We start from the raw sequence: 22991 nt of genomic DNA on the forward strand, positions 1-22991 counted from the left end.
AATCACCAATTATTGAAATTCCAATTCCACCTGGAATCAGTAGAAACCTCTTGTACTTGATTCTTATCAGCAAGTTATAGTTTTACTTCAAGTGCTTTGTGATAATCCATTGTGAAGTACGTTGACTTGGTCTAATTCTAGGGAAACGTAATTCTGTTCAGTGCGCTCAAAAACAGTATGACATTAAAGGACTATTCATAGGCTGTTTAACAGCCATCTGATACTTTGTAACTGTCTGTCGACGAAATTGTGTAACGACACGTAACAGCTGAAAAAAATTTCAGTTAAGTGCGTGGGAAAGGCGGTCTGTTGTAACTTTTTGCGCGAGCAGAGGAAAGCAAGAAAATCAACTTAATACTGGTTTAATAATTGCTGCTTGGGAGGAACTGAAATGCTCGCCGGCAGTAAATGAACATGCTGAAATTTTTAAATGTATATCACTGGAGGAAAAAAAGATGGAAAGAAATACAAAGAGTTGATGTATCCTCGCTTTTACACTTTCTTGCAAGAATCTGCGGCTTATCTTCTGAAGGGCTTGGCCTTGACACCAAGAACCCCTCTTTCTACCCTCGGTATTGACCATTCCTGTTTTATGCCTGTCAGCTGCTACACAAAGTAAAGTAGGGGATTTACATTGTAGAGATATTTGCACGTTCTATTGCGCAGATGCAATTATTCGGGTGGAGAGGGGGGTGAAGAATCGATGATACCCCTTACTCTCCCCCCTGGCGGGAGGGGGGCATGTTTCGCCCAACAGGGTGTAGACCTGGAGTTTTGATTCCTTAAGCCTGGGAGATAAAATTCATTGTTGAACGTCGTAAACAGGGTGTCTCTACTGACAGTGTCTTACTTTAAAACTTAATACGATCGCTCTTTCACTGTCAGAATTAAGGAGCGATCAAAATGGAATTTCTCTGTTCAATATCGTTGCATTTAAAAGAGAGATGATGAAAGGGAAAAAAATTAACCATGGGACATTGATGATTGACAGCAAATTCTCAAAGCTAAAATCATACGAAAAAGCAAGGAGAATTTATGTCATGATCATGGCGATGAAAGTGTTGGCTTTATGTGCGCGATAGGCCACTGGCCACATTTTAGAGCGATAATTTATCCTGTACAGCGCATGCGTTTGAAAGGAGTTTGTCTCAAGTATGGAGAAAGTTTTAACACGTCGATGGTACTCCTCTACGCTTAAGTTCCCTCAGTGCTCCTCTCAACTGTGCTCCGTGAAACGTTAGAGGTTCTATAAAAGAGTCGATGAAAACTGCGCTCGCAGTGAAGAGGGTTATAATAAATATTAACGAATATTGCAAACAAAACATACGCTTCATGTGAGCTCTTCCTACACAGATTTAATTAAATTTAATTTCCCCTTTTTAAATTAGCTTAACAGGATTGATCAATGGAACTTAAATCTGCACCTAGTGTTACGATTCTAGTGTTACGATTTTGAAAACGAGGGTACATATGTCCTATCAACATCAGCACTTAAGTCTTATCGACGAAGGTTGGCATTCAATACTCGAGATATGTAATGTAACAGTATACATACAATTGACAGAGCCAGTGTTGAACTCTGCCGTGAAATTGACCAACGAACTGAGACTGCCATGTCATGAAATCGTCGAAAGCGATCTGGCAAATGGGCGAGTCGTAAAGTTCCACTGCCAGCTTCGCTTGGCTTGAAGTCATTTCTGACAGAGCTTTTACACTCACTGCGATTATGAGGCATGATGGTCAGCTGACCAGGACCTTCATCATTACGTAAATGGCTTGCGAACTTTAAACTTTAATCGCTTTCGTGGCGAAAGAACTGAAGTGTTTTAAATCGCCGAAAAATGTTTACAAAAAGGCTTACTAGGCTCACGCAATTTTCGACCACGAATATGGCCTGGAGAAAAACTGATTAGGTAGAACTTTTATTGAAGTAAACCAATGGAAATAAATCTCATAAAATATTAAAGATCTCAAAGGCCTGTGGCATACGAAAATCGAATGGTAAGTCTGTGGTTCATTGTAAAGGTGGGGCCCTTAACAAAACATACCGACCGTCGCATGTGCTCTCTACGTCACGCAGTCTATCAGCAATGACCCATGCATACGCTGCTACAAACGACTTTGATAAATTGCCTTCACGATAGGCTGAACCGAAAGGTTTCCCTTTAATAAAATAAAGAAAACAAAAACAGACTTGTGTATTGAACCTGAACAAACAGGCACTTGTGGACGAAAATAGCAACAGCGCACTTGAATGATAAATTTTCATGCAATGGGAAAATTCGCGGTTAGAAGAACATTCTGCGGCAAAGCCGTAAACAAGAGTACGTAAATCACTGAACCAACCACAGTGTCGCCTGGAGACGCACACCTCGTTTCCACCCAACCGTTAAAAAAATTGAATAAATTGGTTACTCTTCATAAGCAAGAGTTTGCGCTCTTCTTCACTCCAGTCGTTATAGATGTTTAAACTGGGCCAGAACATTGAGCGATAATTCTTCAGTTAAAATGCAATGTCCAAATTTTTTCAGAGCGCTTTATATGGACGTAATTCTCCTCCGGAAGCAACCTGAAGCAATCCGCGCGCGTTTCTGTTGCATGGTTGTATTCCTCGCGCGTCTAACGCATACACGTAAATGATTTCAGCCATAGGAACGCCCCCAATTATTCCTTCAATCAGAAAAATACATTTTCTTTCCCCAAAAGACTTGGATTTCCACCCAGTTTGGATTTTAGATTTGGACATTTCTTAAGGTAGGTATGGCTGTCAAAGGAACTGAAGTAAGTGAATAACAGGCATGGATAGAATGAAAAGTTCATGATTTGTTTACCGTGGAAGGGGGCGGGGGAGGGGAGGAGAGGGAAAGTCGAATGGGCCGCTTTTACAGAGTCGACAAAATCTACAAAAGGTTCATCTCCAAGAAAGAAAAACGGAAATCGAGAAGGAAATCCGAAAACGAGAAGAGGAGGAAAAGAACTGAAGATATCTGAGCCAAGGAACTCTCTCTGCACTTTGACTGCAGCGTAAGGTTATGACTTATACACTTAAAATTCTATTCAAGTACAAGTACAGAAGTGATTGTTATAACAGAAGGAGATCGTTTTGTGTGTTCTAAGATCATGTTCCCTTGGAATGCTCAACAATCATGATCAAGTTGCGTTTTGCTCGCTGAACTCAGTCACGCGTGTTATTTTACAAACGTGCATGGTCAGGTCTCATTACAAATTCATAATTCTTATTCGGATACGTGCTCGCTAAAAATCAGCTGTTGCAACATTGCTTGGTTGCGGATAAATCCTTTATAGTTCAAATGAAGGGCCCTGATTGATCCAATTGAAAATTTCTGATCGGGGGGTTTAACGCTTTGATAAAGAGTTTAGATGAACTCGGCGGGCGGGGAACTGAATTAACGAGATGTTTTGCTTCTCTCCACTTGAAATATGAGAGCCGATATTATCCAAACGCAAATTGTGACACTTCCATGACGGAAAATGTACCAAAAACAGATATACAGTTGATTTATTAACGTTTGTTTTTCACTTACGCTTTTAAAGTATTTCACCGCGATGTTTTCTTGCGAGCCAATCTATTCCTCGAGATCTATTCAACATTCAAATATAACATACATGCTAAAGAATTCCAAAATAAAAATTAAGAGCGTGATTTTCATGGTCGATGGAACAGGATGAAAAGGCGAAAAAGAAAGGTAAATTTCCACTAACAAAAAGTGATTTTGTTTTCGCAATTCATGGTATTTGTATCGGCCAGATGGAGAGATACAGATGTCAGTTCCACACGTGTATTTACGCTGTTATTTTGCAGCGGCCGAAGTGTTAACTCGATATATCGTGAGCTTCTATAGGCCTGTCTAGTAATGTTATGTAACATTTGACTGTTGTCTCTTCCGTCCGTCAATCAAGCTATTGTAGTTAGGAACTACGCATGCTCCGTTGGCTCGTCTTCTCAGATGACATAATCGTATGTCAAAGGTTTAAGTTCAATACTTTCCATTCTGTGCACTTTCAACGAAAGTCGAGGAACATTTCTTTCGTCTGACTGAGTTTTCTGTTCTTGAATACTCGATTTCACCATCAAGAGAGCGCACAAGAGGCCGAAATAGACATGGAAGAGGTGAGAGGGCCGCGTAAACTGCGGAAACGGTCACGAAGCGAAAGTTCCGATGATTCGACCTCCTCAAGTTCGGAAAGATCTAAGCTAAAGAAAACAACGAATGGATTTTGCAACAATAAGTCCAGCAAATTGGCCGACGATCAAGCAGTTTATGGGCGAAGAATACCTTATTTCGGCGAAAATTCAATCAATGATATCTTAAAGGTTGTGTCTCTTCAGTCATTCTCCAATCCTCGGCTGTCGTTGTTGAATGATGGTGAAAGAGACGTACAAAAGCTGTCGAGTAGGGCAGAGTCGGACTGCCTGTCTGATTCGTCAAGTGAAGAATTATCCCGCAAAGAGAGGTCAGATTCGTTCAGCGAAGAAACAGGAGGATCAGGCGAACATTCGAATCTTGGGTTGCCTTCGAACAAATCCCGCGGCAGACGAAACGATTTCAAGAATGGTAGTAGTGGGATTACAGAGGCAATTGGAAAAGATCAAAGATATTGGGAGAAACGGCAGCGAAATAACGCTTCCGCGAAGCGTTCACGAGATGCAAGACGCGTGCGAGAACTTGAGACTCAAATTAGAGCCGAATACCTCGAAGATGAAAACTATCGGCTGAAAGTTGAAAATGAAGTTTTACGAGAGGAGAACGCGCGACTACTCAAAACCATCGAGAGGCTAAAACAACATAGCTCCAACAAGGACTAAATCGAATGATCTAGCTTGTGTAATACTGTATTTTATTTTGCGTGAATAACTCCGAGGGACAGATTCCATGAATTGACTTCATCAAATTTAAATTGTATCCTTTTATTTCACCACTGTATAGATTTATTACCTCGTGAGCGCAAAGAGGTTTTCCACTATCCATATGTTCAGGTTTGCTTAGGAGTGACGCAACCTACTTGTCTGCCTTTCCCGCCGTAGTGAATTTTATAATTTCCATCGCAATGATAGGCGGCGTATTCTTGATAGAATATTCATGCTTACGAAATAGTGAACTCGATTTAATAGCCCCAAAAGGTGGCATTTTATATTCGTTTAGCTTTATTTTGTGAGATATCTCAAGGTATCGAGGTTTTTTCGTGACAAAAGAAGTGATGCAAATTTTTGTTCATTTGGATACAAACTAATACCTCTACGGATACGTCGCGTGATAAACAGAATAATGTATCTCGAATCTGTGTCGTGAAAACCGCGAAGCAAAGATTGGAATTTGCTCCTAGAAGCTGCTATTTGATACAAAGATATTCTTTTGACATAGTGGCGGTTTGAATTAGTTCTAACTCAGACGACTATCACGTGCCTAAGAAGGCTTTGAGCTGGAAGAACAAATGTGAAAGTGTTTACGCACGAGATCGGCAGTATGTACAACTCGTCTAAACATGTATTTCGTCGAAGGCAGTGATGAAAGGGAAGTTCTTATTGGAAGAACTGTAATCTTTTTCTAAATGGCTTCGGAAAAGTCTTGAAGAAAGAAGGTTTCTTGTCGATTGAAACAACTGGCACGTGAAATCTGAGCTTATAGATTATGCAGACATTTTGTTATTTCGGGTTTAGAAACCAGTCGCCATGTATATTTATGTGTTTTAAAATATAAGTGGTGTAACCTACTAGGGCCAATGAAATCATTAGAAATGATTTTCAACTGCGATCAGAAGAATTTGTTAAGACTATACTCAGAAACTTTTCAGTGCTGTAGAATTTAAGACCTGTAAATTTTGAAAAAATGTATGTGATAGAGACCTCACAATTGCCCCCGTGTAAAACGGAATGTATGAAAATAACTCGGTGTGGCTGAATGTGCCCTTTGTATTTGTTGAAGTGGTTTATTAACAAGATTGAAACGTTGAACATAGTGAAACAAAGATTCAAGTCAAACTCCAGGATGTGAAAATTTCAAAATATAGCGTGCTGCCTACTGTTGAATGTTAATTAACTTCATCTGTCCTGATATGAATGTTTCTGTAGTCAATCAATCTGCAATAGGCTTACTGAACCCTGCATTAACATATTTTGTTCCAGATTAACAATCATGCAGAGCTGGTTTGTGTTAGAGGGACAAACCTTTAAAAAAAAAAACAAAAAAAAAAACAAAAACAGCATTTACACAATATGCTATTTGTCATAGATGTGGCAAATTTTATCAACTTCTCAACCACTACATGGTGGCACTGATATGAAAGAATATTATTATCAGTATTAAATATTCTTTCCTGTTTAAAAAATAAAAACTGACTTCACTGACTCAATCTATACAGTTAAGAATCAAACAAGCTTGAAGTGTTAAAAGACCTACAGGCAACCTAGATACTCAAGTAACTGTAAAAAGGGATCTGCTTTCCTGTTTACCATTAAAAGTATATTGCTAGATAAGCCTTGCTTGTGCTGTGGCATTTTAGTTAAAATGGATATGACTACATGAGTTTTATTAATAACAATCTATAACAATCTATTATTACTGGGGCATGTTTCGGCCATGCTCTTTGAAGCTTTTTTTTTTTTTTAACACAAGTAATTTGCTAAAAATACTTAAAACTCCTTTCACTGCAGTTCTATGAACACTTTGTAACAACATGTATTTAATAATTGTATTTCACTTTTCATATTAACAACACTGTAGCCAGTAACTGCTTAACATAGTAGTTAGGACAGCTCCAATAGCTGTGGTTCATGAAACTTATTTCTCAAAAGAATACTGGACAATTGTTGAAATAAAAGACAAACAGCACTTCAAGTGTTTTCCTCTTTGGTTAAGGATAGTGTTTATTTGGTTAAATCTCCTACTGAGCATTGGCCCGGATATAAATTCAAAACGATCTGAATATCATTTACATTGGGACAAGAGAAAGGAGATCCAGTATCTTGGTCTTTTGACCAGCGCTGAATTTAAAAGAAAGAGCAGTTAATCTATTTACCTGATTTCTTTTCTGGCTCTTTTTTTTTTGTTTTTTTTTTTTGCTAAAAAAAAGTGCATCTCAAGTTTTTTCATCATCTGCACACTCAGCTGAAAGTATTTGGGAAGTTGTGAAGATGAAGTCAGCCGTCTGCTGGTGGTAATTTTACCTTGCAGAATGTTTCACCCAAATACATCTGCCATCATTTACAGCTTAAGAGCAGTTGTTGCTTCACCAGACAATTGCACAGCTTGAGATGACTGTTAACCTAGGTTTCAGCATAACCTTTCAACTTTTGTCTGAAAATAACTAACAAAGACTCTTAATTCCAGAGTGTCATTTGATAATTAATTAAAGGAATTGCTGACATTAGATCGTCCACAATTATAGGTCTTTGTTTCCTATCATGATTGCATTGTAGGGGGGATTTTTCTTTTTGTAGTTATGGAATTGCCTTAAGGTGTATCAGTGTATCAAAGGCTACTCGAGGAAGATTAGAGAATTGTGAAACCTGTCAAGATAATGAATGCATTTAAATGGCAGAGTTGTTGCCATTCTTTTAACAAAGTCTAAATTGAGCCTGGTTACTCTTAGGATATATATATATATATATGTATATATATATACATAGTAATTCTATTAAGGAATCGAGTAAATTTAACCCAGTAACCCCTAAGAGTGTCCAGTATCTAATTTCTCCTTACAATATCACCCTTGAATCAAACATTTAGGTTATGAAAATAGGGGAAATGATCACCAACTGAGGGAGTTCTTGATTGTTGAACAAATTCTCCTAGTCAAAACCTTAAGAAATGTCTTAGGAGTATTACGGAGAGTATGTATACTGATGTTAGAGAATAAAAGGTTAATTGTATGAAAGAACCGTTGAATCTCAAGTTACTTCCCTTGTTCTCTGTTGGCTCCAGTGAAATCTAACCCCCTTTTATTAATAGTTCATGTATCTATTTCTACAGGAAGTGGGCGGTGTATGCAGCAGAACATTCGAGTGCCCTACCGGTGATTCTGGAAGTAATCCAGTCTGCGGTAGTGACAGAAGGACGTACAGCAGTCGTTGCACTCTTCAGCTTGCAAAGTGCAATGGGCACAGAGTCAGAATGGCATATAAGGGAAGCTGTAAAGGTGAGAATGATTTGGTCTTAAATGCACTGCCTTATCTTTTTGCAGAATTTGGGTCTTAACCAAATCAAGAAAGAATTCCTCCTTACTTTATTTATACAACATACAAGTGATGAGAACGAAAAAAGTATCCATTATCAGATTACTAATTGATCTGATACCAAATTCTCCAAACTGACATAATGAGAACTGTAGGCAGACAGTAAGGAGAATTACCAATGAGACCTTGGGAGATAGAGGGTGAAGTGTTTCATGAACAACATAACTAACTTTCAACTCACTAATGGTTTGAATGAAATAAATTCTCTCTCATGTTAACATGCATTGAAGTTTAAATTGCAATTTCATTGCAGGTACAAGACCATCAGTGCCACAACGCTCCCACAATCTTGTAGTGACCACTACAACCAAGTGTCTGCGTGAGAGACAGGAAGCACTATCAAATGCAAGAGCAAAAGATCTCATCATGCTTGGTGTCTTTGCCCCTAAATGCGAGGCTGATGGCAGCTTTAGTCGAGTGCAGTGCTTAAACTCATCAGGTTATTGCTGGTGTGTAGACCGCGAGGGTAAAGAAATGTCAGGAACCAAAGTGCGCCAGCGTACACCACATTGTCCTACAATAAGAGCACACAGTAAGGGTTTCATTGAAAATTTCAAACTACAGTTAAGAGAAACACCAGGACCACTTATCCCTTTACACCCTAACATCAGGATTCATATTCTCTAAACTATTCTCTATAGATTTCCTGTGATACTGACAAGGAGAATTTGGTTACAATCGTAACCTCTTAGGTCAGTGAACCATGCCTGAATAGTTCCATGTTGCCTAACAAAAAAACATGGCATTCATGATAACCTGTCCATCTACCATTTCTCTATTTGACACCCCTGTAAGTTCCTCTTTACCCATTCACTCCAAATAGTGACCAGTATCTCATTTCTCCTAACAATATTACCCCTGAGTCAAACATTAAGGTCATGATAATAACAGAAATGATCACCAACTAAAGAAGTTGTTGATTGTTAAACAAATTCTCCTTGAGAAAGATGTTTTTTGTCTTGTCACAAGCATGGGACAAAGAAAAAAATTCTGATTCCCCAGGAAGAATTGAACCTTAGACCTCCAGATTCTGCCCTCCCATGCTCTGCCACTGAGCCACAGAGACTCTATGGTGAGGGGGGTCTATTACGAAGTTCATACTGCTAGGATTAGCATACTGCTAGGATTAGCATACTGCTAGGATTAGCATACTGCTAGGATTAGCAATGTCAATAGGGTCATGTTTGTACATAGAATAAAAGAGATGGGAAGTTCTCCTTGTCAGCATCTTAGACAATGTATAGAGAACAGTGTGGAGAACATGTATTCTGATGTTAGGGTGTCAAGGATTCAAATTAAAAGGATTGTTAAGGAAAGCAGAAGTTAGATGTGATTGCATAGGACAAGGGTGAGTGACTCTTAACCCTTTGAATCTGCAGAGTGACCAAAGCAGAATTTCTCCTTACAGTATCAATACATTAACAAGCAGACAAGTGATGAGGATAAAGAAAAATATCAATTAAGGAATTACTAGTTGATCCAATACCAAGTTCTCCAGACTTGCATCATGAGAATTGTATGTTAGACAGGGAGGAGAATTACTGATGAGATCTTGGGAGTGAAAGGGTGAATTCAGACCATGACCAAGATCTTTTTTATGTCCCATTTTTCTAGGTCAGCCATCAGAGAAACCATCAGGAAAAGGCTGGAAGTCGGTAAAACCTTGTATTAATTGTAAAGGTGAGGTATTAAATAGCTGCTGATGATAATCTTAAAGATTCAATAAAATGTGTTGTCAGGAAATAAATTCAGGAAGTCATTGAATCTACTGAAATCACAACCACATATACTTACAAAAGATTCATTTTGACTTGTTCCAGGTTGTCCAAGAGATGCACGCACTAATTTTAATGATAAGCTTGTGAAATTCTTATCGAAGCAATTCATGGAATATGTTAAAAAATCTGCATCCAGCTCAGGACAAGTTCAAGGTAATAAAGGAATCTTTGCTTTGTTTAAGAGTTTTTGCTTATACCACGTAACTGTGACACTTTCAATAAAAATTTTACCAAAGTGGTTAAAAAACCATTGCCTTTTAACCCTTGGAAAAATTGTGCACCAGAGGGTTGATCCTAGGCCTTGGCTGTAACTGTTAAGGTTTATTCTTAGGAATAAACCTCAATTTATTTATTGTGCACCTTGTTCTACCAAGGAGGGTAAAACAAAGACTGTGAATCTTGATATTCACTGCATCCTGACTGTCTGATTATCATCTGTGTAAATGGCCTAAATATGGAGAACAAAATGCCCCATTGGTTGAAGGGCTGGACTTGAGAGTCAAGAGGTCTGGGTTTGAAAACTGGCAAGGTCAAAGTGTTGTTTTCTTGGGTAAGATGTGTAACTCTCATAGTTTGCTTTGTCAAAGGGCTAAATACTTGAAAAGTCAGCTTTGAAACTCATTACGGAAGCCAGTTTATGTTATCAACTCAGTTGTTAATACTTAATAACCCTGTTATACTCCCCTACTGACACATCACCACAGTTTCTTTTGTAACTTACCCCCTTAACTTTCATGGTTCCTCTCTCTGCTCAGTATAAATGGATACCAGTAAATTGTCGTGGAAGCCTTACATAATGCTGGGGACATGCTAACCTTGCATTGGATTGGCATCCTATATCCAAGAGGGAAGTAAAGAAAACCATTGTTGCTTCATGCAGATGAAGCTGGGATAAGTTCTGGCTGGGTGGGTCACTCACATACAGACTTGACCATTACTTTTTAGTGTAAATGACACTCCATTTTAAACCACGCTGCAGAAACTATGGAAGATCCCTTTGTGGACATATTTTCAATTTTACTGTACAATCTTTTGTAGGTCAGTCAAGCAGTATGGGTAAAGTCCATCTTTTACTCTGGAAGTTCACACATCTTGACACCAATGCTGATTACATGTTGGAAATGAAGGAACTCCATGCTTTCCTCAAGATTACAAAAAAAACCATTCACCCTAAAAAGTGCAGCCGCACTTTCATGGCTTACTGTGACAGGGAAAGAGACCATAAAATTTCACTCAATGAGTGGTACTTTTGCTTTGGAGTGAAAGGTGAGGTAGACATTCATCAGGAGAAAAGAAAAATGAAACTTAAAAGTTGTGGCTAAGTTGTTTCTGTAGAATAGTTGTTGATCGAGAAATGAAATTTCAAGTAAGGCGGCCCAAAGATAGCCTTTGATTTCCCACCAACAAGTGTTAGTGCGTAACCTTAGAAGTGCCTATTAAGCTTTTTGCTGAGCAATCACTGGTCAAAAATCAAGCCAGGGATTGCCACTTTTTCATCTGGCAACTTTTGCAGACAAGAGACAATCGTTGTCAAAAAGATTGATACTGTATTAATACTGTGCTAAAAATTGGAAATAATTTAGCCCATGCCTCAGAACATTAGAACCTAGTCACACCCATGACAATTGACATAACTTATATCTTCTTGATCAACAGAAATTAAAAAGTGTAGTGGTGAATATCTCGCAGCGCTGAAAGCAAGTAGGCATTCTTCCAGTGAAAACCAACCATACTTGCCTCGCTGTGCCACTGATGGTTCATTTACTCCGACCCAATGCCATTACTCCATTGGTTACTGTTGGTGTGTTGATATCGACACTGGCAAACCAATTCCAAATACGACAACAAAAGCTACATCTTTGGACTGCCGGAAGTACCGTAAGTTATTTAAACCAAAGAGTGACCAGTATTTAATTTCTCCTAACAGTAATACTGCTAAATCATTCATGGGAATAGGACTAAAAGAATTGATCATCAACCTTAAAGAAGCTTTGATTGATAAAAAAATTCTCCCTGTCAGTACCAAAGGAAATATATAAAGTAGAGTATTGAGAAAATAGATGTGGATGCAAGGGTATAAGGGAATAAAAATGTAGCTCTCATTTTCTTAAATTCATGAAAAGTTGCAGATCTGCAACATTGATGTGGTGGATTAGGAAAATGACAATTTTAAGCAGCGAGAGAAGCTCAACTTTTGTTAATGAGAAATTTTTTTCTTTTCAGTGTCAAAACAGAATGCAACTGGCTTAGCAAAGAAAGGTGGGCTCCTACATAGTTCTAAAGAACTGTTCTTCACCTGCTACCTCTCATACATTAGGAGTGATTCTCTTCCTTCCAGATCAGCAATGTTGATCACACACCAGTTCTCATCTGCTCAACCATTCTTAAGGCAAACGAAATATCTCATAAAACTGCAGCCTGATACATTTGTTTGATATCAAGCAGACTAGTGATGAGAATAAAGAAAAATATCAATTAAGACCTATACCAAATTCTCCAAACTAGCATCATAAGAATTGTATGGCAGACAGTAAGGAGAATTAATTATGAGATCTTAGGGGTGAAAAGATTCAGTTAAAGCATCAACCAATCCAGGAAAGCTTTATCAATGATCCTACTGTTGCAATGACATCTGATTTTAGTTGGGGGGGGGGGGGGGTGGAGTGGAGATACAGTTTTGTCAAAACTTATCGCAATATCATTGGAAATTTTTTAAACATATTTAGAAATTGCTTAGGGTTTGGGCTTTTCCTGTGGAAAAATAATGTCCTCTACTAAGAGAATCACACCTTTGACTCCAAAAAAACATTGGCTTGTATACTATCATTGTGTTCTGATCAATCTTGCCTCTTCCATCTGCTCACCATATGTATTCTAATGAATGATGTTTGTTGTTACACCTAGAATGTGCTCAAGATTTGTGGACGTCATTCAGGAGACAAATGCTGAGACTGTTCAGGAGAGAAGTGGGTGAAGACTCTCCAAAACATGAAGAAGATCAAGGTTATTGATGATTTAGTTATTTAGTTAAAACCCTTTACACCCTAACATCAGTATGTAGATTCTCCTTACCGTTCTCTATACATTTCTCAAGATGCTGGCAAGGAGAATTTGTACAATAATCAAGAGCATTTTTTTGTTGGTGATCATTTCCTTCAGGGACACGTGTTTTTAATGTGTGATTCAGGGGAGATTTTGTAAGGAGAAATTAATAAAAAAAATTCCCAATGTATGTTAATTGCATCTAGGAGGATTGTTGACAATGTTTCAAGTGTCATAAGTCATTTAAGCAAGCAAAATCAAACTGATTGAAGAGAATGTAAAAGGTAAATTGGTAAAATTTTAGCAAGGTGACATTGGATAATTTTTAGCACAGTTGTAAAACTGAATGCAGCTTGTCTTGTCATGAGGGTAGAAAAAAGTCCACTTGTGTCTGAGTCTTCCATAAGAAATTCCAAAATAAGTCCCAGACCAGTGGATTTTGCAATTTTTTTTTTTTGACCTTTGGAAATGTTTGCTTCCTACAAGTTGAGTTTGAGTTATATTTATTTAGTAATTGTGTTGATCTTTCTTGCTTCTGCACAGTTGAATCAATAAGAAACCAACGCAGAAGTGCCAGATCAGGAAACCTTCAACTTTTTGGCACCTTTCTATCAGACAATCAAGTTTTAATCTGGAAGTTCAACCGATTGGACAGAAACAGGGACAAACTGCTTGTGTCAAGTGAGTTTCTCACATCGACCATGAAGAAAATTCTCGGAAACGTTAAACGAGGACGAAAATGTGGCAAAAAGCTGTTGGTTGATTGCGATCTTGACAAAGATAGAGGTTTATCAATGATGGAATGGACTCTTTGCCTAAGAATACATAATCGTCGCATGCCGCTGCAGTAGTTTGTGGATATCATCATGCAAGTGTGATTCATTTCACAAGATCCAAGAACACGGCAGCTTGTGTCCAGCACCAGAAAGCAGGCCCAGATTAGTAGAAGTATGGACTGGTGATGCTGCAACCTCTATGTAAAACATGATGAAAATAGTCTTTCTTGTAGTTTCCAGGCATCCTGTGCTTTTCACACAGGAAAAGTCAGTAAATGATTTAGTTGTGTCCTATTCCCATGTAAGATGTTTCAGTTGATCTCTCACCAAAATACAAGCAGACAAAAAAACAAATTTAAAGAGAGATCAGAATTCAACAAGATGCCATAAACGAGGGTTGAGAAGGAAATTTCTGAAAAGAAGTAAAAATCCTGTTTCTTTTTTTATACATGCAATTTAATTCCAATAACTTTATTCTCTGATATTTTGGGCTTTGAACTTTGTATTTGAATAGTGCAGGGAATTATTATCATGACTTATACTTCACCCTGTCACTCCCAAGATCTTATCAGTAATTCTCCTTACCTTTTGACATACATTTTTTATGATATTAGTTTGGAGAACTTGGTATTGCATCAACTTGCAATCTCCTCATTGTTATATTTCTTTATTCTTATCACTTGTGTGCTTGATATTGTATTGATGTTGGTTGCTCAAGGGAGTTTAAGGGTTAAACTTATATACCACTGTTAGCATTACCTCAAGAGTGACCACCATCTAATTCCTCCCTAAAATATTACTCCTGAATCAAACATTAAGGTGACAAGAATGAAGAAAATCAGATAACCAACTGAAGTACCTTCTGATTTTTAAACAAATTCTCCTTGTCAGCACCTTAGGAAATGAATAGAGAATTGTATAGAGGATATGCATACTGATGTTAAACAAATCAGATGCAGAAATTAAGCATTACTAAGCAATTTTGATTTGCTTACTTCTTTTCTGTGGACTTCGAGAAATTTACAACTTAAAATAATTTGGAATGGTCAATCTTATGATAGTTTCTTGTATTCTAATCAATGCAGCAAACACCAGCCATTCAGTGGGAAATTAAGATAAAAACAGTGTCAACGCATAGTACCAGCATAGCGTACTTGGACAAATCTCACAAGAGACAGTTTTTATTAATATATATATATAGAATAACATTATTCTGTGTTGTACATAAACCCTAGCAGTGCAGGAGCTTCTAGGAGATAAGGGTTTTTAAATTATGAGGTAACATTTCTTTGCATGTACTATACTCAATACATTACAGATTGGTATATGCTCCTATACAGTAATTATTCAACTAACTAAGGTACAGCAGAAACAGTGAAATTTGATAAAGGAGCAGCTTAACTGCCTGACAACCATATGCATGGCTTATTTTACCATTGCCAATAAAATTAAACCCACAAAGTGACAGGTGTTGCTTGGAGATACACCTTTCACTGCAATCCACTTCAAGTTTCAGAGTGAGTAGTTTACAAAATACATTTGATTACCAAATATTATTAACAAGGAAACTAAGTTAAGAATATTTTAACCCACAATGGAAATGACAGAATCGAGAAGCAGCAGCAGTATGTGGAGACCTTCATTGGTACCCATAGAAAACACAACAAACCGGTCTTAGAATAGAAAATTATACAGATTTTGCAGTAGTAGAAAATGACTTTCTCATTCAAAATGTGATATTATTAAATATTGTTATAATCAACTATTTAAAGAGACCTTTGCAAGAACTGGCAGTTCTTTAGAAAAATAGAGAAAATTGTCAGTTCAATTCTTAGAGAATTGGATCAGGCAGCTTCATGATATGGATACATAATTTTAAAGTTATCATGGCTAATCAACAGTCAATATTAATGATTGTCAATCTATATAAATAAATGACTAGAAATATTCAAACAAACTTAATATAGTTTTGTTGCTTGTTTTATTGTGAATCCCAAAACAAGGACCCACACTCCAAACCCTTCCAATTTTTCACTAAAATGCTCTACCACAGGGCCACAGACAGCCCAATTCTGAACTACTGGTAGGCCATTTATGTTCTCATATGACCAAAGTCCAGTATACTGCTAAGATCAGCAATGTGAAAAGCAGCAAGGGTATTGCATTGTATGACAGGGAATTTCCTGAAAAAGCACCCAAGCTTTAATAAAGCACCCTCTCTCAACTGAGTGCCCAACTCTTAATAAATGCCCACCCCCTGGGCCTTAATGTCAAACAAACTCTTCTCTTAAATAGGTGCCCCCTGCCTCCCCCCCTCATCCCTCACCTTCTGAAATGATACCTGTTACTATTACCACTTAATTTGTAACTTTTCAAGCTTCAGCTAAAATGGAATCAATACGAGATTTTCTTACAGTTTCTTGCTGTTAAGTCACTTTCTGACATATCTATCCCTGTGAGAAAGTTATTCTCTTCAATGGTCCCATTGCCACACTCATGGTAAATAGTGAACACTTCCCAGGAATAACCATGCCATTCTCTTGTCTTTGAGGACCAGTAATCTTTGCGATAATAAGGTTATTGACAAAGCACCCTGTCAGTTTTTATTATCATCAATATTAGTATTATTTTATTATTATTATTATTATTATTATTATTATTATTATTATTATTATTATCATCTTCATCATCATGGCCCATATTTGAGGTTAGCCATGAAATATGCAAGTCAACCACATTTTTAAAAAGTAAAAATGTTTACTAATTGGACTTCACATCATGATAAGAATGTAAGTTTTGCATATACATGAAATTATTTACAGAATGATCAACTTTTAACTAAAAGAAATGAAGGATATTTACAAGTGTCCACGCACACACAAAACCATTATGTCCTTAAGTAGCACTCTAGTTTGAAACAAATGAAAAAGTTTTATTCTTTGAGAAGAAATTACAAGTCACAACAACTATAATCCTCTCCTTAAAACCACAACGAAAATACTTTTTGTTCCTATCCTCAAGTCCAAGCCACTGATGCAACATTTTCACAATTAACTATGGTATTGGGAACAAGTGGTATCCGATTTTGTCTCATATGATACAATTTATAAGTAATTATCAAAATTGGATATCTACAGGATAGGATCAGAGTCTGATATGTAAAATTACAAACAGAACTGGACAACAAAAAGTTCTTTTACCAGTTAAAGCCAAAAAAACCCCAAAATTTTAGAAACAAAATACCCATTGATTCAAACTGTTCTTAAAGAAAAAATATAACAGTTAATTAGTTCCATCATGAACCTGACATGTTTGAGAATTTATTATACTTGAATTTAATTTTTTTTAATTACTTTTTACAAGTTTTGATATAAGTTATACTTCAGTAATACATTCATTTAACCCTTTCACACCCAAGATCTCATTAGCAATTCTCCTTACTCTATGATGTTAGTCTGGAGATTTTAGTGTTGGATCAACTAATAATCCCCTACTTGATATTTTTCTTTGTTCTTATCACTTATGTGCTTGATATTGTATTGATATTGTAAGGGGAAATTCTCTTTTGGTCACTCATGAGAGTAATAGGGTGAAATTATCGGTCAATCCCTTCCATCCTGGTCAAAATACTCCTGAAGTCTTTTAGCAGAAGCTACTCCATCCAGTCCAGTATGTTGAGAAACAAGAATTTCAAGTTGCTTTCTAAGACCATTCGTTCTGAAACAAAATAATTTTAGTCATGTTTAGCATAGTAACTTGGAATTTTAATTAAAATTTAACTCAAACTTATCAGGTATAAGTTGTTATCTTGATCCAACACCAAATTCTTGTTCGTAATTAACAAGGAAATGTCATGCAGCTAAAGGGGAGAATTACCCATCAGATATTGGGAGTTAATTAAAATAAATTCAGATTCAGGAAGAAACCTTCTTAAGACATGTTTGGGCATGAACCATGCTATCATCGGTTTAATCTATCAAAATGTTGTGGATTCGTGAGGCACAGCCATGCAACTGTCAGTTTGTTTTTTACCACAATGTCAAGGTCATATAAAACAATTCTTTCTATGCGTGACCATTGCATGACAAGTTGAGGAGTGCAGGGTTGTCTTTACTCTTATTGACAACAACAAATTGGCCAATCAGATTGCAACATTACTGCCAATTGTGGTAAAATGTACAATACTACCTTTAATTTTAAGCCATAATTTGTTTGGTGATGATGATACACTGTAATTATTATGTAGAGGTGACAAAATGTTGATCATGATTAACAGGAATCCTGAATTCTCTTCAGCAGACCTACCTTGCTCTCTCTCTCACTTCAGCATAAATCTGTTGGTTTCGTCTACTTAACTCTTCAGCATGAGCCTTGTATTTGCTGTGACGTGAACTGCAGGTAAATGTAACATAAAGCTCACAGTTAAAACTACAGGGAACTTTCCTTAACTCTGACAACAGTGACCAGTGACAATGTTACAAATACTTGCCCTGTTAAAATAGTCCATGGCAATCTTGACAAAAAATGAAAAGGAAAAATCTTGGTTACCTTATAATAAAGTACTCCACTGCTCCTCCAATCAGCATGAAAGCCAGTGCACCAAGAACAATCTTCCTATTAGAAGTTTGTCTCCTAGATGAGTTGGCAGCTGGGTACACAAAGTCAAAATCTCTTCTTTGTCTGGAGATAAAACAATATATCATTGGTATATACTAAGACAGTGGATAGCATTGAAAGTGTTCTCTGATTGGCTACTTAAACTCCAAATATCCTTTGCTATCCACCTCCAAGCAACTCACACTGGGTTTGCACCTGAAAATATTTTAACTGCTGCAGGAATAAAGTAGACAAAATCATCTTTTTGTGTTATATTATCTCATTGTTTTAGCTTTCACTAAAACAAATATTCACTTCCATGTTGGTGGCTAGTGCTGGATATTTACCTCACCACTTCATGACTCAGTAAATATCCACCACTGGCCACCCCCACTTTAGTAAATAGTTTTTAATTATACATATGTAGATTTTTCTGGACACTCCAAGAACTGTAGTTTTTAAAATAAACTGTGTGACTTTGAAAACTTTTAAAATGAGGAATAATTCTGGAGTGCAATTAAATATCATTAAGTTTCAGAAAAGGAACCAATCAGGCCTTGGAAAAACGGGTAATGAATACATTGGAGCTACTAAGCTTCCAGTTTTGTGATTCACATTTTGTCCTGATCACCACATTACAAGAGATAAGCCATACCCACACTAGCCATTTTTCAGAATAGTAATTTTCTAAAAATTAATTACATAAAGTTGTCATCACTATTAAAAAATATCAAGAGAGCAAATAGAGCTTACTTAAAAAGTAGGTAAGTTAGAAAATATATTATTGATGTTGAAAATCAGTCATTTCTAAATAAAAGTTTAAGATCCTTTACATATGATAATGTTAATTGTAACAAATGTGAAATTACCTGTAGTTGGACTGACTTGTGGCTCTGTCGTAATAATATTGTTGAGTAGATTGCCTAGCCAGAAAGGATGAAATTCAAGAATTCAGATCCACAAAACTGAAGTTGATGTGACTAAGATTCATGTTACAGTGTTGCATTGGAAACTGTAACACAGTAGATTTCAAATATACCATAAAATTTTAACTACTAAAAATTCTTGGCATCTTATTAATTCATAGAATGTTCATGGAAGATAAACACTACTTTTCTACAGAAAAAAAAAGCAGGTTCTCACCGGTGGGGTGGTACTGGACCAAATGGGCTACCTGCTGGAGGCCTGGTAACTGATGGGGATTTTAGTTTTAAATCATATTCACGCCGTTGGCTTGCATTGCTCAATACACCATATGCATTGTTGATCTACCGTGAAAAAATATCAGACATTCATAATCAAATTAGATGAGGTTTTACACATAAGTCTTCTAGGTCCAAGGCTTGTTTCTTAAAAGCTATATGATAGAGTCAGAGGGTGGCTCATAAGATTCCCTCCAGAATTTTGCAAAGTTTTCCTGACAGTTTCCCCAGGTCTTTGAGGACCAGTAATTTATCTGACAATAAGGTTATTGACAGAGAAGTTTCTTGAGAAAACACTAAATGATGGATAAGTGCCTCCCTTAATAATTACCTATTATTATTATTATTATCATTATTGTAAGTTGTTATTATTATCATCATCATCATGGCCCATATTTGAGGTACATGTAAGCAATAACAAGTGCATGTTGACTGCATTTTTAAAAATAAAATAAAGTTCTCTAAAATCATATGCATTGTGTTTTCATGTCCAATACAAGTCATTACCAAATATCGCTCTAATATAAGCTTATTTCAAGGTGTTTGGCCAAAAATCAAAATGTAAACATTGTTTACAGTACAAGTAATGACAACAAAAGCGGTACCTGCATCAAATTTCCCAAAACAGAAAACGTTTCTCACCTTCAGAATCAGAGTTAAGAACAATTCTAGACAGACTTAAATTTCATTCTCATTTGTTTCCTAATTGGAGCTTCAAATCATGATAAGAATGTTAGTTCTCCCTATTTGTATTCTGAGTCTAGCAGACCCCTGTGAGACTGTAGTGTTCTGCCCAAGAACACTACGCCACTCTGACCCATAAGTGGCTGGGCTTGATCATGAAGACCTCAAACTGTACCTCACTTAGTCCAAAAGCAAAACAAGATTTACCTGCACAAATCTTTCATGGAGTTCTGGCTTATTTGGATTCTTGTCTGGGTGTGACTGATTTACACGTAGAAAAAAGAAAAAAAATCAGTAAATGTGTTGTAAATGTGCATGTGCCAGTTAACTAATGAAAAAAAAATGCATCTATAAACAAAAATAAACATGTCTGTGAGAAATTTGTTACTGACTTAAGTTTATCATCACATGTGTAATGAGAGTTGTGAAGGGAAGGTCCTGATTCTGTTCCATGCATGAATTGTCATTTGTAAAAGGACAACTTTAAATCTATCTTCTTGCTTACAAGGTTTCAGGGAAATCTTGAGGTTTTTATAATATGAAAAGAAAAATTCCCAGTTCATGTATACTTCAGAAGGCAAAGCACACCTCACGCTGGTTCATGTTACAAATCATGCTTTCCTTTCTGTAAAATTCATGTGACACATATTTGGCCTTAATTATGCAGTATGTCACAGAAGGCCTTTCAAAGTTTCTATTTGGCCAACTAAAATCATAACTTGGCCACCAAATGAAACAAAAAAGAGCATGAAAATTGGTCAATGTTGGTAAAATTGTTAAAATTGGTGACTTTCCTAGCACATTTACTTGCCAAACATTTTTTTTCATGGTAAACTGGTTCCAGCTTTGAATGCTGCAAACATGTACAATTAAAGTGGCCTGCTGCCTGATAAGTCTCTGTCATTAATTTCACTTTCCTGAACAAATCTAGTTTAATTTACTATTTAATGACCCAGACAGTTCCATCACCTCTTTAGATTTTGCAATAAAAGCATCTCTTATTTCTCCAAGCGTAGCCTTTTCTGACACACCAAGGACATCATACAATGTTGGTTTCCCTGTTGACCTGTAAAGGAGAGAATGGACAAACATATCATGAGAGTTAAAGAGTTAAACTTAAAACATGTCAAGCTCTAAGTTAACTAATATCATCTTGTTTTACTTCCATTCTGAAAAAATAAAGGGAAAATATGTACAAAAAGTCTTTTGACATCAATCATCTCCATCCATTAGGCATAATTATGTGATTGTTATTCCTCCCATTAAACCCTTTAACTCCCAGAAGAGATTAACATGTAACTTCTCCCTAATATATCCAAACACTGTCCACCAAATGAGTCATGAGAATACTCAAACTTATCAGGTAGAAGTTGTTATCTTTATCTAACCCTTAGCAATTCTTATTACTAATTTACAGGGAAATGTTTAGCTGCTAGAGGGGAGAATTACCTAACAATCAGATCTTGGGAGTTAAACGGTTCAGGCAGGTATAGAATATCAAGTAGCCACCTAATATCATTTATTCTAGTCAAGCCAAATTTGTGATTCTTGCAGGTAGTCATATAGATACATTATCTTACTGTTAAGTATCATCATAATCATAGCAATACTAAAATTAATGTACAAGCAAATATAAGAGTGAATGATCTATTTCTAAAAATAACTTTCATCATTCGCAGAATGAAAAAGAAAGATATGACTCAACTGGCCTTATTTATAGACCACATAATTTTGCTCTATGGCTTAAAGCTGAAGGAATATTCTTTACCTTTTTGAAGCGGCAGCTGAGTATGGGCAACTCAGGAGAACTTGAAAAGGGTGACATTGTTCTTCCTTCTTAAACAAGAACATGACGTGTATATAACCACTCCTAGTGTCTTTTGCTAATAATATAAATAAGAATAAAATCAACCAATAATCAGTTAATCAATAATGTTAGAGGCATATGCATGAGGAGCTTACAGGTTACAAATTTTGAAAGAAACTGTTTCGCAGCAACTATTGGAAAGGGAACCTTTGATGGCAATCTTGTCCACAGTGTTTGAAGAAGTGGAAAATTGCCCAAATAGGCAGCAATGTCATTAAATTAAATAAGCAGCCCTACATTCTTTAATATGTCCCTAATTTAAGAATTTCCTTCGATTTCTCTTTACCATTCCATCCATATCTCGTTACTATCATAGATGTATATGTCGAGTTTAGCCTGCCAAATATTGCCACACGGTCGTCTTCTGTGAGCCAAAGAGTCAGGTTTCTTTATGTTCTTTCTTTCCCAGATTAAATGTTAGAGAGAACTATAAAGATTCCCTTATACACACCACCTGCACAAGGTAGCTGAGTTTTTTTCTCCCTTGATCTTTTGTCATTCAATCACTAAATGATTTAATGGTAGACAGATATCTTCCGTTACATAAGCAGAATAGCTCAAACTTAAATTATTTAGAAAAAGAGCTTTCCTCAATTCCTAATCAGTTAAAAATCTGTATGATAATACAAATCATGCTAAAAAAATACCTCTGTAATCGTTCCAGACAGCCTGGGTTACCCTTCTACCGAGCAAAACAGACACTTCTTTTCAATCAACTGAGCTATCTCGTCCGCCATCTTGGCGGACAACATAAACATCTCCACCCTACCCATGACGATCCAAGAGCGTTAT

The 22991-nt window shown here is 36.6% G+C and overlaps 3 protein-coding genes across 8 annotated transcripts in view; 2 read left to right on the top strand and 1 right to left on the bottom strand.

Annotated features, from left to right (window-relative positions):
- The window catches only part of LOC113664162 (SPARC-related modular calcium-binding protein 2), a 33350-nt gene extending 17543 nt beyond the window's left edge, over nucleotides 1-15807 (top strand). For 5 of the 6 annotated variants that reach the window (XM_089194222.1, XM_089194223.1, XM_027179756.2 and 2 more), the window contains 9 exons: nucleotides 7992-8157; nucleotides 8508-8786; nucleotides 9869-9934; nucleotides 10075-10185; nucleotides 11071-11298; nucleotides 11689-11910; nucleotides 12256-12291; nucleotides 12937-13035; nucleotides 13618-15807. In XM_089194222.1, the coding sequence (XP_089050348.1) occupies nucleotides 7992-8157; nucleotides 8508-8786; nucleotides 9869-9934; nucleotides 10075-10185; nucleotides 11071-11298; nucleotides 11689-11910; nucleotides 12256-12291; nucleotides 12937-13035; nucleotides 13618-13925 (1515 nt within the window). In that variant the 3' untranslated portion in view covers nucleotides 13926-15807. Of the gene's footprint in view, nucleotides 1-2631; nucleotides 2755-7991; nucleotides 8158-8507; nucleotides 8787-9868; nucleotides 9935-10074; nucleotides 10186-11070; nucleotides 11299-11688; nucleotides 11911-12255; nucleotides 12292-12936; nucleotides 13036-13617 lie in introns of those variants that run through there. The other variant, XM_089194226.1, reaches the window with a different exon arrangement.
- LOC113664163 (uncharacterized) lies at nucleotides 3281-6857 on the top strand. The gene has a single exon (XM_027179757.2). It carries the CDS (start codon nucleotides 4124-4126, stop codon nucleotides 4826-4828), a length of 705 nt encoding a protein of 234 aa, XP_027035558.2. The 5' UTR covers nucleotides 3281-4123; the 3' UTR covers nucleotides 4829-6857.
- Nucleotides 15002-22989, bottom strand: LOC113664170 (dnaJ homolog subfamily C member 4). The gene is made up of 9 exons (XM_027179763.2): nucleotides 22847-22989; nucleotides 22101-22215; nucleotides 21302-21398; nucleotides 20540-20593; nucleotides 19590-19714; nucleotides 19316-19369; nucleotides 18399-18530; nucleotides 18156-18242; nucleotides 15002-17567 (listed from the first exon to the last, which is right to left on the bottom strand). The coding sequence occupies exons 2-9, from the start codon at nucleotides 22181-22183 to the stop codon at nucleotides 17453-17455; spliced, it is 747 nt and encodes a 248-aa protein (XP_027035564.2). The 5' UTR covers nucleotides 22184-22215; nucleotides 22847-22989; the 3' UTR covers nucleotides 15002-17452.
- Nucleotides 22990-22991: the final 2 nt, after the last annotated feature.

Source organism: Pocillopora damicornis, chromosome 14, assembly GCF_964200805.1.
Source record: "Pocillopora damicornis chromosome 14, jaPocDami1.2, whole genome shotgun sequence".
NCBI classification, from domain to species: Eukaryota; Metazoa; Cnidaria; class Anthozoa; order Scleractinia; family Pocilloporidae; genus Pocillopora; species Pocillopora damicornis.